The sequence below is a fragment of the Triturus cristatus genome, chromosome 5_1, assembly GCF_964204655.1.
Source record: "Triturus cristatus chromosome 5_1, aTriCri1.1, whole genome shotgun sequence".
Taxonomy (NCBI): Eukaryota; Metazoa; Chordata; class Amphibia; order Caudata; family Salamandridae; genus Triturus; species Triturus cristatus.
This window is the reverse complement of record NC_140587.1, coordinates 145,184,676-145,200,196: the sequence shown is the minus strand read 5'-3', so window position 1 is coordinate 145,200,196 and position 15,521 is coordinate 145,184,676. Positions and strand designations below refer to the sequence as shown.

The 15,521-nt window shown below is 45.0% G+C and overlaps 1 protein-coding gene across 2 annotated transcripts in view; it reads right to left on the bottom strand.

The window, feature by feature from the left end:
* The window catches only part of ARHGAP39 (Rho GTPase activating protein 39), an 855,990-nt gene that overhangs the window by 88,795 nt on the left and 751,674 nt on the right, over positions 1–15,521 (bottom strand). For both annotated transcript variants that reach the window (XM_085604662.1, XM_085604663.1), the window contains one exon: positions 799–998. In XM_085604662.1, the coding sequence (XP_085460788.1) occupies positions 799–998 (200 nt within the window). The remainder of the gene's footprint in view (positions 1–798; positions 999–15,521) is intronic.

Below are 15,521 nucleotides of genomic sequence, written 5' to 3'. Positions count from 1 at the left end.
TTTCATCCGGCCATTAAGCGCCTTTGCCTTGGGCTCCAGCCAATAGTTGAGTGACGGGCAATTAACAAGAGTTAATGCCGTTTGCATAGAGTTTAAACCTCTGTTTACATCCTAAAGCAGGGGATAATAATGCTTAATTAGTGTTCAGCATGAAAATCGAATGATCCACCCCAAAATACACTAGTTTAACAGTAAACAATACTTTGCTTAGAGCATCAAAGGCCCCCGTTCTCCACACAGCCCTTCCTATGGTCATTTTCTGGAATCCCACTGAAAATATTATAATCTCTGCCTGTAGAGCTGTGCATTCAACTGGAGTGACCACAATTTGACAAACAGTTGAAAACACCTATATTCTCTCCCAAGATCATAACACAGTCATACAAAAAATGTAACCATTTTGTTTTTTTAAACTAAACAATAACGTAATGCTTTGCCGTCTTGTATTGCTTCTCATTTGCTGACATCCTCATTCGGATTCATCATCATTTGCAAAGCCCTCTTGCTCGCAGTTTGAGGTGCAGTCTATGCTACAGAAATACTTATATTTATAAGGTTTAATGATGGGCAAATCAATGTACACAGCCCATTTGTTTTCACTCACAAAGTTTCCTTTGTGGTGTGCTGTACCATGGATCATGCAGGTAGATGCTGAATGTGAGAAGCCAGCTGATATGTTTAGAAGACAGACAAGAAAGTGCCAGAAGCTGTCGTAGACATGAACGTGCCAGCAGCCGCGTCTCACAATGATACAGGAGTGTGATCCATAGACCTTGACCATATGAATATCTGTTGTACCTGAAGATGCCCTCGGTCTGGTCTCCGTTGAGGGCTAGCACCTCTTCCGAAAGCCTGGTCTGTACCCAAGGCAGCTGTCGGTCCGGGTACCGCTCCTTCTGCATGGTCATCACTTCCTGCAACGAGCTGCTGAACATCGATGGGCTAAAAACAGCGTTCCTCGCATGCTTGATCTCTTCAAGAACTGGCTTCTTCAGGCCCTTTATTGGGAGAAACCAAAAAAGATCATGTCAGTGATAGACCTATCAAACACTGCCCATACATTATTCCAATTGTGATTCAGCTTCTTTGTCGCTCTGTGAATAAATGGCCGAAACATATTGTAATCGAGAACACAGAGCACACCAAGTCACCCCAGGGTAAAACAATGAATTGTTTAATGCAACCAGCAGGAGACCAATGAGATCCAATAAATACTTTACAGATTCTCAGGACAATACACTAAAATATATAACCCTGGACTTCATTTTTAGGTCTCGCCTGAGCCATCGCATGCGCTGATCTGGCGAGACATTTAGGAGTGGAGTTTTTAAAGTGCTGCCACAGGCTTTTGGTGGCCTAGCGCTTGCGTTCACGTGAGCGTGCACGCGCGCAGCCGCCATCTGGCTTTCTGTAATGGCTCATTAAGCCTTACAACGCGTGAATCCCCTCCTCTACCCCCTCCCTTCTCCCACTCCCTCCTCGTCAGCACGAGCACGCGCTTGTTTTAACTCTTTTTTTGTTTTTAAACTTTGAAACTGAGCGTGGCACCGCTTCATGGACACCGCGCTCGGTTTATTGATATATTTCTTAACTTTAGCACTGAGCGCAGCGCCTACTTCAAGGACACCGCGCTCAGTGTTGAAGTTAAGAAATATATAAAGAAACTGAGTGCGGTGTCCGTGAAGCGGCACCGCGCTCAGTTTTAAACTTAAGCATTTGCAATGCAATCGGACCGATTACATTGCAAATGCTTGTTTTTAAAATCCCCTGCGGCTTCTCTTCAGTGATGCTGCCTCAACGTTACTTTTCTGCCCTCACTTCACGTTATCCACATCATGGTTTGTTCTCTCGCCCCTCCCACACCCTGCCTTATTGTCTGTTACTACCTCAGAGCCACGGTGTCCACCCAACCCCCCCTGAAGCTGCTACCCCGGTATCTGTTCCACGCCTCCGACAAGGGGTGCCCGTGTCACTACACAGGCGTGTTTGAAGGATGTTGTAGGGAAGTCTGTTTGAGGCCAGCCCTCGGCCAGCACTAAAGCCCTGTTTGGGACGGGGTGGGCTCCCCCCCTCAACATCTGGGACAGCACCTCCTCAAAGAACATGGACCGCTCAGAGAGATGCTTCCCATGGCACATGTTCCAGGACGTCACCTGCAAGGCTGTAAAATGCACTTTAGGTGAATAGTTGTCATACACTATGGAAGATTATTTACTGGGTCTTCCACTGCCCTCCTCAGCCCCGGACTAAATCACAGACGTCCTGTGGCTTTGCTTTCATCCCGTCGGTGCCATGTCATGTGATGCTATGGTATGTCATGTAATCTTAAGTGATGATATGTTATGTGATGATATGTTATCTCATGTCATGTGATGTTATCAGTGGCGTAAGGAAAGTTGAGGGGGCCCCCCTGCTGCAGATTTAATCTGCACCTCTCAGGCCTTAGTATTGTGCTGAGGGGACCCCTTCAGCACGCCCCCCCCCCCCCACGTGGGGACTGCAGGGGCCTGTGTTACACCACTGAATGTTATGTGATGATATGTTATGTGATGGTATTTCATGTCATGTTATGTGATGCTATGTCATGACATGTTATGTGATGGTATTTCGTGTCATGTCATGTTATTTACACCACAACAATTAGAACAAGCATGTGCAATGCAATAGGTCTCGCATTAACGCGAGTTTGAGCTATTGACATTGCAAATGACAATGCCTTTTATTTTTTTTCGTTTTCAAAACATAAATAAAAGGCATTGTTATTTACAATGCCAATAGCTTAAACTCGCGTAAATGCAAGACCTATTGCATTGCAAATGCTTGTTATGAGCAAGGAGACAAAATGCAATGAAAAAACAGCAAAGACTCTCTCGATTTTAATCTCAAAGTCTGTACTAAATAAGCTTAACTTTTGCTCAATTTTCTAAAATAACTCGTCTCAAAAGAAAATATAATTTCATATGGTTGGTCATAGTGGTTTCGCTCATAAGACTATTTTATTTCTAAACCTAGAATTCACAAAAACAAATCCAAATCTGTTATCTATGGATTATCACCCATGTAAAATAGACAATTAATCTTGGTAACAAGCAGTATTGTGACATAATGCTATGCAAGGTTCTCGCAACATTTAACACTGTTTTTAGTGGTGCTGAAAAGCTTCCCAGCTGCACCTGTTGTACAGTGCTAGGATGAAACAAAAAGAGCATGGCTAGAAAACTTGTATTGATCTCAGCCACTGGCGATCGTAAGGGCAGCATTCCCATCCATCGTTTTTCACCCATCACCATGCCACTCTAGAAGGAGGCCCGCCTTACGCAAATCAGAACTGACCCTGCCGCACCTCATGGGAACAGACAAATCCTGCAGGGCGATGGACTTAGTTGTGGCACCAGAAATGAACAGTAGCTGAGATTAATTCAACCATTCCACCCATCAGTTTTTATAATCCTCACTGCAACAACTTAAGTGTGACAGGTATGTCCAGACATGGGTCTTGTGTAGGGGTGTAGTGCCTGCTGAAATGTCAGAATTTGTGTCCTGATTCCTGCTCCCCGAACGAATGCGGAACTATGTATCTGCCCTTGGTACACGGAGTTGGGTCAGCAGTCTAGCTTCCAGAGACCAGAAGCTGACGACACTCCAGTCATGGCGCATCCGGGGGGGGGGGGTTGGGGGGGGGATCTGCATAACCATCGTGGTTCCCGCCGCGTCCATGCTTTGGATTAACGCCTTCGCCCGACAGACGTCCCGTTAAACTCTGCTTCCATGACTTTATCACAACGAGAGAGAATCGCGCTTTCTCTATGGACTAAGGTACGCCTCTGTTTCTTGCCGAATCGCTCCACACACTGTGGTTGGGACTATTGACATTGAGCATCCCGTGCAGGAACGCTGGTTTGTTTTCTGGTTTTCCACACGCAGGAGCGCTTGTTTGTTTTCTGGTTGTCCACACGCAGGAGCGCTTGTCTGGGTTCAGGGTTGTCTACGCGCAGGAGCGCTTGCTAGGTTTCAGGGTTTTCTACGCTCAGGAGCGCTAATTTACTTTCAGGGTTTTCTACGTGCAGGAGTGCTAATTTACTTTCGGGGTTTTCAACGCGCAGGAACGCTTGTTGCGTTTTGGTTTTCCACGCGCAGGAGCGCTTGCTTGGTTCCTTGATTGTTCACGCGCAGGAGCGCTTGCCTGGTTTCAGGGTTGGCTACGCGCAGGAGCGCTAGTTTGCTTTGCAGTCTTCATTGATGACCAGCTGCCCTGGCTAATGATTTCCCCTGGTGCCTTACATAAGGTGATTATGCTGATGTACCTGTAATGATATGTTCATGAAGAGAGTGGGGGTGTGCATGATTCATGTGTAAAAGTCCTTCCCTGCTCTCCCATTCCAGGTGGCGTTTCTCAAAGGGTCATAAGGAACATAGAGGTCATCATCCCGGTTTTCCACGACACATCCTTTGTCTTCCTGGCATCTTCCCCCGATCCCATCTACATCCTTGTTAGTCTCAGCCTATACTAGGGTAAGGTGGAGACGGTGGTGGATGTTCATGTCATCTCTGCTAGTTATTTCAAAATTTCAAAAGGGAGACATGCATGCATAGGAAGCAGTCTGTACAGGTTCAGCTAGGAACAACCTACCATCCAAGCCAAAGAAAAGATGGAAAAGTCTTTCAGCACATTCACCCAGACAAACAAAACACTTCAAAAAGTCTTTCCCTGGATCAAAATACTATTACTTTCAAACTAACGTCCAAAAACACTTCTACGTATTGACCAAACTCTCCGCTACCCTCACACAATCAGATACTAACATGCACAAACCAACTGTAGGATTCTAAGATCTGAACAAAATGGCAAACCAGATTAAAATAATGCTACAGTCAGAGGTGTTACACAAGCTTCCACACAACTCTAGGTGTGGGGCGGGGGGTGTAACACAGACCCCTGCAGCATAGGAGGACCCACCACCCTTCATGGGCCCCTCAAACCTTCAAGGGCCCCCATTTAGTGCTAGACCAATGAATATCTGTGAGATATATGGGAGACTAAGACAGAGGTGTTGAAGACACAACATTGCGGGGGGGAGGGGGTTGAGTCAGGGATAGCCTTTGGAACTTTCTATTGACACTAAACAAACTGCCCATGATCTGCGAGCCGCAGATTCCAATAAATGTATGCAATTGCATAGTTTTTCAAGAAAACATTTTTATTAAAGAAGAGAAGGAGAGTCATCATGTACACAGCGTTTCACCTACAACTCTTTGGCGGGCTGGCCGCGTGTTTAAACTATTGACCAGTAGGCAAGAGTGAAATATTGTGAATCTATGCATGTATATTAGGTTACACAGCAAGTTGCCTACAACACACGCAGGGCCGGCCGCGTAGTGTGGCAGTCATATGTGGTAGTTGCAAGTTTTAGAGCTCCTTGAAATGGCAGGGTCTGTATAGAACAAGTGAACTTAAACGTAGAAAGATAAACAAGAGAGGAGAAAGGAAAATAAATATGAGGGGAAGAGTCCCCCAATACTCCTAAAAGGAGGAAAGTGAAGAAATGAGATAAGCAGTAGAAAAGGGCAAGTAAGAGATTGAGAGGAGAAAAGATAGGGAGGGTAGAGCACGAGAGACGGTTAAGTACAGATTATTGATGTTGAAGTACGGGAAGTGTGTCGGAGTCCGGAGGGTATACAGCATCTTCAAAGAGGCGTAAGGCCTGGAGTTTCGGGAGACAATTGCATAGTTTTTAAGTGAAATAGAAAGACAAGCATGTAGTCACAGAGTGCAATTATGTTTTATGGTTATTTGCAAGTTATTTACACTCCACGCAATAATTAGAGTAAAATGTGAAAAACATGTTTATGTTTATAAGGGTTCTGGGTGTTGAGGGATTTAGTGTTCTGGTGCGGGCTAAGGAAGAGGGCAGTAAAGGTGTTCTAGAGCTGAGGGGTGAGGTTGAATACAGAGTAGTGGGGGCTTTTAAGGGGTTTACTAGGACTCAGAGGTGGGCAGAGGTAAATGGTTGTAAGACTTTTTTTTACTGCTATGGGCAGGTGGTAGAGGGGGTGAAAATTGGTACATTCTTCAGGGCCAACCTAAAATCTTTAGGCCTTTTTGCTGAGCCCTATTTTTGCTGGGTATAGAACTCTGTGCACTTTACCCCTGCTAGCCCTGCTCACTCATTTCAACAAGTAAAATTGGTATGCTCCTAATGGGATCATTTAACTTACCAATACGAACCTAATATATTGTACCAAGTGTACACAGGGCCTGTAAGTTAAATGTCACCAGTGGGCTGCAGCACTCATTGTGTCAACCACTACAATGACCGAGGAAAGCACGTAGCCTGGCTGTGTAGTTTTAAACTGCCAATTCGACTTGCCAAAATAAACCCTTTTAATAGGCCTAAACCTTCCTTTTAAATATTAATAAGCTCCTTAAGGAAAGCCTGGTGCATGATATTTAAAAGTAGGGCATGTAGAAACATAATACTGCACATGTCCATATAGTGAAAAAGCATAAAAGCTATTTTCACTGTAACAAGGCTGGCTGCTTCCACAGGGAATTACTGGGTTACATTATAACACCTAAAATACTACTTTCAGATTGGCTAACAGCTAGATAAAAATTTCAAGGACTCACTTTAATGGTTAAAAGAAAATCCAATGTAATGGTAAAGTAAAATGTTGTCTCACAATTATAGAAAAGGTATATTTAGGAAAGTTACCTTTCCCTACCTAAAGTCTCTGGAGACCTTTCTGTAAGTATTCAACTGCCACCTGGCAACTTGATGACTCTCTTGTGTTGAGGTGTGAACTGCACCCAGGACAGGGACAATGGGCCTTGGGAGCGGGGATGTGTCTTCGTCCCCTTCACAGAATGTCTTGGGGGCTGTGCCCAGGCCCTTGTTGTACTTCAAAGGGGCCTCCACTGTCACAGGCAGATGCAGCTCACACCTGGGTCTCGCTCCCCATTTGTCCTACTAGTCAGCCAGGCACCAACTCCAGTGGGAGGGAGAGCTGCCCGAGAACTGGTTTAGAGTGATCACTGGGTGGGGTAGAGAGTGAGCGCCCTCTTTGACGTTGGGGTGTCAAATCCTGCTTGAAAGTTACATCCTGTTTGGCAGGTTTACTAGGGTTTTACATATAACTCTTAGGGGGTCACTTCAAAGGAGGGGAACAGAATGCCAAAACTCTATGTGTGCCCATTGTTTGGATACTGAAAGTTCAGTGTTGATTTTACCAAACTTTTCTCTCCATAGGGGGTTCAGGGACTGGCTAAAACTGGATGTTGGCATATGTGGGAGCATACTGGCATCATCACAGTACACTCCTCATGCACACCCCTACCCTCAGAGTCTAAGCTCACTGTGGCAGAAGACTTCAGCCATCTTGAAAATGCCCAAAGTGGGTAGGGTTAGCCCCAGGAACCTTACCCTATTGGTTATGGTGTACCCTGGGGACATTGCTACCCAGAAGATGAGGCTAGGCATAAATGTGGTATCTCAGGCACCCACTTCAGAACACTCCTGCAGATGTGGAAGATCAGAAGAGGACTGAACCTTCTATCTGAGACCCGAGAATAGCATAAAAGGACTGGACCTACTCTCCCTCTTGTACCCATGACAAAGAAGTGGGAATTCATAAGGCTAATCTCCTGTTTAAGCTACAGGTATACATTCGGACTGGTTTGCAATAGGAGATTCAATTGCAAAGGTTAAATTACTCACATGATGCTTCGACACTGTAACTGTGTATTCTACTATGCTGTCTGAGACTGTATGTCATTATGCCACGTATGATTATGATATCGTATCAGGTTTTGTTGTTTATTTGAATGGTTGTGTAAAATCAATAAAAAACAGATTTAAAAAAAAAAAAAAGCTACAGGTATACACCAAGATCCAAGAGGCCTTTCTTGCAACTGCCCAGCTGATCTGTGGCAACAGGACCTGGTCTGGAATCTGCATGCCAAACAGGGAGCTTCTAAGTGCCTCCCCTGAGGTCCTCAGGGGCTTTTGAAGTGTACTCTAGTGGTGGATTGGAACTTGAACGACTAAAGTCAGAAGGTAATATATTTGACTAGGATGAATCTGGTTGGTGTATGTGACCCGTGCTCTATCAGGGTCAGTGTCAAATTGCACCTAAGTCCTGGGCTTCCGTGACCATTGATCATCATTTGCACTTTGTGTTCCTTGGTGGTATTTCTACTTAAAATTTATAAAATTCAAATCTCTGGTTCCACATATTGAATTGTTGTCATTTTGTTAATTAAACTCTACTCTACTTTTATAAATCTTTTTGTGGTGTTTCATTGTTCTGCATTTTGACTTTATTACTGTTTTAATACTGTATACATACTTAACACATTGCCCCTATATGAAGCCCATCTGCTCTGTGGCACGGCTACCAGGAGGTTGAGTTCAGGTTCAAACAGTGACTTTTGTGGTTCATCCGGACAAGAATTGTGCATATAACCTGAAGTGGGTATTTGCACCCCTCAACTAAAAACCTATTTTCTTACACAGGGTTTTTAGTGTTTAGAGGTGGGTAGTGGTAAAGGGGGTAGGTACAGGTAAAGATGGGTATGGGGTTTTAGAGTTCAGGGGCAGATAGAAGTAAATGGAGGTAAGGAGATTTTAGGCTTCACAGGTGAATAGGAATAAGAGGTTTTTAGGGTTCAGGGGCTGGTCGAGGTAAGGGGGTTTTAGGTTTCTGGACTTGTAGAGCTTAAGGGAGGTAAGATGTTTCTATGGTTCATATGCTGGTAGTGTCAAAAGGAGGTAAAGGGTTTTAGGGGGCAGTGGTGGGTAGAGGCAAAGTGAGATAGGAGGTTCTTAGGGTACAGGGGCATGCAGATGTAAAGGGAGGTTATGGGTTTTTATGGTTCTGGGAAAGTTAGAGGTAATCTAAGGGGTTTGTAGGGTTCAGGGGTGCGTAGAGGTAGAGGGGGGAGAGGGGAAGTAGTTTTAGGGTTGTATGGTAAGTAAAGGGAAGTAAGGGTTTTTAGGACTTAGGGGCAGGGAAAGGGAGGTAAGGGGATTCTAGGGGTCAGGGGCGTGTGGAGGTAAAGGGTGGTAGGAGACATTTAGGGTTCACAGGTGAGTAGAGGCAAAGGAAGGCAATGGGTTGTTAGGGTTCAGCGGAGGGAAGAGGTAAAGGGTGGCAAGGGCTTTTAGGCTTCGACGAGTAGAGGTATGGGTACGTAGAGGGTTTTTAGGCTTCTGGGGCAAGTAGAGAAAAATGGAGGAAGGGAGATTGAGGGTTCAGAGGCAGGTGAAGGTAAAGGCCTTTTAGGGTTCAGAGTTGGGTAGAGATAAAGATTGCCAAGAGAGTTATAGGGTTCAGGTGTGAGTAGAAGTAAAGGGAAGTAGGGTTTTTTTAAAGGTTTATGGGTGGGAAGAGGTAAAGGGAGGTAAGGAACTTTTAGGCTTCTTGGGTTGGTAGAGTAAATGAAGTTAAGGGTTTTTTAGGGTTCAGGGGTGGGTAGAGGTAAACAGAGGTAAGGGATTTCTAGGGTTCAGGAATGGGTAAAGAAAGATACGGACCGTTTAAGGTTTAGGGGTGGATGGAGGTAAAAAGTGGATACGGAGTTTTTAAGGTCCAAAGGCAGGTCAAGGTAAAGAGAGGTAAGAGGATGTTAGGGTTCCGAGGCAAGCTGAATGAAAGGGAAGTAAGGGGGGTTTAAGGTTCGGAAGAGGTAAAGGGTGCCAAAGCAATTGTAGGGTTCAGTGGTGGGTAGAGGTAAAGGGAGTTAAGGGACTTTTAGGGTTCTGTGTCAGGTTGAGGTAAAGGGCATTAAGGGGATTTTAGAGTTCATGAGCGGGTAAAGCCAAACAGAAGTAAGGACTTTCTAGGGTTCAGAAGTAGGTAGAGCTAAAGGGTTTTTAAGATTGAGGGTCTGGTACAGGTAAAAGGTTTTTAAGATTCAGGGAAGGGAAGAGGTAAATGGTGACAAGGGGGGTTTAGGAGTGAATAAAGGTAAAAAGAGGTAAGGGTTTTGAGGGTTCTGGGGTGGTTGAGGTAAAGTGAGGTAAGGGTATCTACAGTTCAAATGCTGATAGTGTTAAAGGGAGGTAAGGTGTTGTTAGGGGGTAGCAGTAGGTAGAGGTAAAGGGAGGTAAGGGGTTTTGATGGTTCTCAGGCAGAAAGAGGTAAGCTAAGGGTTTTTTTTAGAGTTCAGGTAGAGGTAAAGGGAGGAGAGGGGTTTTAGGGTTCTGGGTATGTAAAGTGAGATAAGCGTTTGTTAGGGCTTAGGAATGGTTCGTAGTGATTTTAATTACATGTGTCATGTTAGCATGCAGCAACGAAAGGCTTTCAACACTTGAGTCAAGATGCCAGAGTTGAATTCGTCTCGCGGTGTTGAAGATTTTCTACCATCTGCAGCTCAAAGGAAGACTGTTCTTCTGGTCTAGTCTGACTTTGAAATACAAGAGATTCTACTTGAGGCAGACTATCAAAAGCAAGTTTGTGGCAGTGACAGGCAGAGCTGAAGTCTTATCTGATACTTCATGTGTCACTTGAAGGGTTTGTAGGCAGGGGATTACCTCAGAGGCGGTGGAGCTCTGCTAGTTCTCTTACTATCCTGTGAACCTCTCATCAAAACCTGCAGGCACCGACCCAAACAGTAGGCAAATGGTGCATTCTGTGCACAGCCCTGCATGAAGAGGTGCAGATATCATGAATGCAGTGCACTGTTCCATATCAAGAGGTGAAGATATCATGCATGTGGTGCACTGCTCCACATCGAGAGGTGAAGATATGCATGGGGTGCACTGCTCCACATCGGGAGGTGAAGATATGCAAGGGGTGCACTGCTCCACATCGAGAGGTGACAATATGCATGGGGTGCACTGCTCCACATCGAGAGGTGACGATATGCATGGGGTGCACTGCTCCACATCGAGAGGTGACGATATGCATGGGGTGCACTGCTCCACATCAAGAGGTGAAGATATCATGCACGCGGTGCACTGCTCCACATCACGAGGTGAAGATATCATGCACACAGTGTACCGCTCCACCTCAAAAGGTGAAGACATCATGCATGCAGTGGTGCACTGTTCCATATCAAGAGGTGAAGATATCATGCATGCGGTGCACTGCTCCACATTAAGAGGTGAAGATATGCATGGGGTGCACTGCTCCACATTAAGAGGTGAAGATATGCATGGGGTGCACTGCTCCACATCAAGAGGTGAAGATATGCATGGGGTGCACTGCTCCACATCGAGAGGTGAAGATATGCATGGGGTGCACTGCTCCACATCGGGAGGTGAAGATATGCACGCGGTGCACTGCTCCACCTCATGAGGTGAAGATATCATGCACACAGTGTACCGCTCCACCTCAAAAGGAGAAGACATCATGCATGCAGTGGTGCACTGCTCCACATCGAGAGGTGAAGATATCATGCATGCGGTGCACTGCTCCACATCAAGAAGGTGAAGCTCAAGACATCCAATGCATCACTCTACATCGAGCTTTGAAGACAAGCATGCAGTGTGCCACTGTATATAAAGAGCTGCAGTTAAGAATCATGCAGTGTACTGCTCTACAGCAAGAGCTGTAGCTGAGGTGCATGAAGTGCACCACTCTACATCAAGAGCTAAACATAAGATACATGCAGTACACCACTCTACATCAAGAGCTGTAGATGAGATCCATGCAGTGCACCATTCTACATCTAGAGCTGTAGATCAGATGCTTGCAGTGCACCACTCTACATCAACAGCAGTAGATGACTTACATTCCGTCCACAGAGCTCTACATCAAGAGCTAAAAATGAAATGCATGCAGTACACCACTCTACATCAAGAGCTATAGATGAGATGCATGCAGTGCACAATTCTACATCTAGAGCTGTAGACGAGATGTATGCAATGCATCACTATATGTCAAGAGCAGTAGATGATGTGCAGTGCACCACTGTACATCAAGAACTGTATAAGAGATGCTTGCAGTGCACCACTCTACATCAAAAGCTGAAGATGAGATGCTTGCAATGCATCACACTACATCAAGAGTTAAACATGACATTCATGCAGTGCACCCCTCTTCATCAAGGTCTAGATTAGATTCATGCAGTGCAACAATTAAAAGAAAGAGTTGTAGATGACATATATTGAGTGCACGGCTCTACATCAAGAGCTAAAAATGAGACGCATGCAGTGACCCACTCTACATCAAAAGCTGTATAGGCTTGGAGTGCACCACTCTACATCAAGAGCTGTAGAAGAGATGCTTGCAGTGCACCACTCTACATCAAGAGCTGTAGAAGAGATGCTTGCAGTGCACCACTCTACATCAAGAGCTGTTGAAGAGATGCTTGCAGTGCACCACTCTAAATCAAGAGCTGTAGAAGAGATGCATGCAGAGCACCACTCTACATCAAGAGCTGTAGAAGAGATACATGCAGAGCACCACTATACATCAAGAGCTGTAGATGAAATGTATGCAGTGCACACCTCTACTTCAGTGCACAGCTCTACACCAAGAGATAAAAATGAGATGCATGCAGTGCACCGCTCTCCATCAAGAGCTGTAGATGAGATGTATGCAATGCATCACTATACGTTAAGAGCTGTAGATGAGATGCATGCAGTGCACCATTCTACATCTAGAGCTGTAGATCAAATGCATGCAGTGCACCACTCTACATCAAGAGCTGTAGATGACCTACATTTAAGTTCACCGCTCTACATCAAGAGCTGTAGATGAGATGCATACAGTGCACCACTTTGCATCAAGAGCAGTAGATGAATTACATTCAGTGCACAGCTCTACACCAAGAGCTAAAAATGAGATGCATGCAGTGCACTGCTCTACATCAAGAGCTGTAGATGAGATGTATGCAATGCATCACTATACATCAAGAGCTGTAGATGATGTGCAGTGCACCACTCTACATCAAGAGCTGTAAAAGAGATGCATGCAGTGCACCACTATACATCAAGAGCTGTAGATGAGATGTATGTAGTGCACCGCTCTACTTCAGTGCACAGCTCTGCAACCAGAGCTAAAAATGAGATGCATGCAGTGCACCGTTCTACATCAAGAGCTGTTGAAGAGATGCTTGCAGTGCACCACTCTACATCACGAGCTTAAGATGAGATGCTTGCAATGCATCACTCTACACCAAGAGCTGAAGAGCATGGCTGGCCAAGTCCCAAGACTGGTGGCGTTCTGGAAGAGCGCTGCACCTGACTGGTGAAGTCCCAAGACTGGAGGAGTCTTGGGAGAGCGCTCAACCTGGCAGGCGAAGTCCCAAGGCTGGAGGAATCTCGCGAGAGTGCTCCACCCAGCTGCCAAAGTCCCAAGACTGGCGGCGTTTTGGAAGAGCGCTGCACCTGACTGGTGAAGTTCCAAGACTGGCGGAGTCTTGGGAGAGCGCTCAACCTGGCAGGCGAAGTCCCAAGACTGGCGGAGTCTTGGGAGAGCGCTCACCCTGGCAGGCGAAGTCCCAAGACTGGCTGAGTCTTGGGAGAGCGCTCAACCTGGCAGGTGTAGTCCCAAGGCTGGAGGAATCTTGCGAGAGCACTCCACCCAGCTGCCGAAGTTCCAAGACTGGAGGAGTCTTGGGAGAGTGCTCCACCTGGCTGGCGAAGTCCCAAGACTGGTGGCGTTTGGAAGAGCGCTGAACCTGGCTGGCGAAGTCCCAAGACTGGTGGCATTTTGGAAGAGCGCTGCATCCGACTGGTGAAGTTCCAAGTCTGGCGGAGTCTTGGGAGAGCGCTCCACCTAGCTGACCAAGACCCAAGACTGGTGCAGTTTTAGATGAGTGCTGCACCTGGCTGGCGAAGTCCCAAGACTGGTGGAGTCTTGGGAGAGCGTGCATAGTCACTGACATGAGGAGTGTTTAAGATACACCTTCTAACTTTGTACTTGTATCAACTACAGTGGTCTCCACCTAACCATTTACATTTATATTCACCGAAAAAAAAAACATTTAAAAAAACATCATGTTTCACCTAGTGCAAACAATGTAACATTAACATGTGAAAAAACAAAAAAACTAAGAAAGTCACAGAAAAAAATCACAGGTAAGGTAACATTATGGTACCAATACAAAAGTCCTTTACATTTGCTAGTTATGGTCTGCTACACATACCATCACTCACACATTGCCAGGAAAAACAAAACTCATACTCAAATGGACAGCTCATGACATCCCAAACTATATGACAGATGCCATCAGGCTACTGATGACAACACCAGTGACATTATAGATCACCTTACTAGCTACATCACTATGGATACAGTACAGATTACAAGTTATATACCAACATTGAGCAGTGGGATGGCAACACTCAGGTGCCTGAATGCAGGGCATGGCCACTATACAGCACGCAATAGCTGTGCACAGAAGGGACTAGACGCAGGCCCTGGCCTTGAAAAGACCCACCAGTGCATCCCAAGCGGTCACCAGCCAAACGTAGATCACGTAACTTCATTTTTTATTTCCTTGAAATTCACAAATTTCTTGCAACTCAGTTCTTGCAGCTTGAGAACTTGTGCTGTTTGCAAGTGATGTGTTTTGTGCCTTAATGAGTGCCTGTTCTTTTCTTTATTAATTCTCACTTATTGGTGCCAGTTTCTTATTACACAATGGCAGCTGCATGCTTTCACTTTTTGAGAATTCAGAAGCTTACAATCCACTAAACCTGGTTTTCCTCATTTATGTCTATATTTTTCCATGCCTCTGGGCACCTACTTACCCACTGTTGAGTCCTTGACTGGCATTTTACCATTTCTTCGTGAATGTTTTTCCCGTTGTGCAAAACTTGCATGTTTTTGCAAATTTCGAGCTGGCAGAAAACGATTCATTCCTTCATCAGCCAATCACATTTCATTAAACATGAAAATGTGATTAAAAGAATTTTCTACTTTCCAGCTCATGAGTTTGACAGCCAAGATATGCTAATGAATTAACCCTTTCAAGCCCAACAAACACCTTTTTCAAACACAAATTTCTCAAACTACTGAACGGATGTACATAGATTCAAAATAAAATACCCTTTCTGAAAGAAGTGGATATTTTTATATAAACCCGTTCAGAGGTTTTTGCTGTAGAGGAGTCCAAATTTCCTATGGGGGTAAAAAAAGAAAAATGCATTTCTTTAACCCCTTCTCTCCCACCTTTATTAATTTATCCCCACTCCCCTCATCAGTCTACAAATACTTGGCATGTCAAACCAAACGTAAAGGTTATCTGGGTTCTCTAGTGGCGTGCAAAATGTTGTGCAGATTCCTCCAACAGTACCAAAGATATTAGCAATCCTAACAATGAACTTTCAGTCGAAAGTGCGGCTGAACCATAACTACAGAGTAGCTGTCACTAACTTTGTAATTTAGATCGAAATATGTACGAATGCTTGTGAATGCATGTCATATGAGATCAGTTTTGATCTATCAATGACAGTTATCTGGGTATTTCTCCCTTTCAATCTAATAATCTATTTATTATAATTATCAGTGTACATCTCCTTTTTAAAATAAATGATTGCATATGTAGTGCACATCATTTACTATCTGTA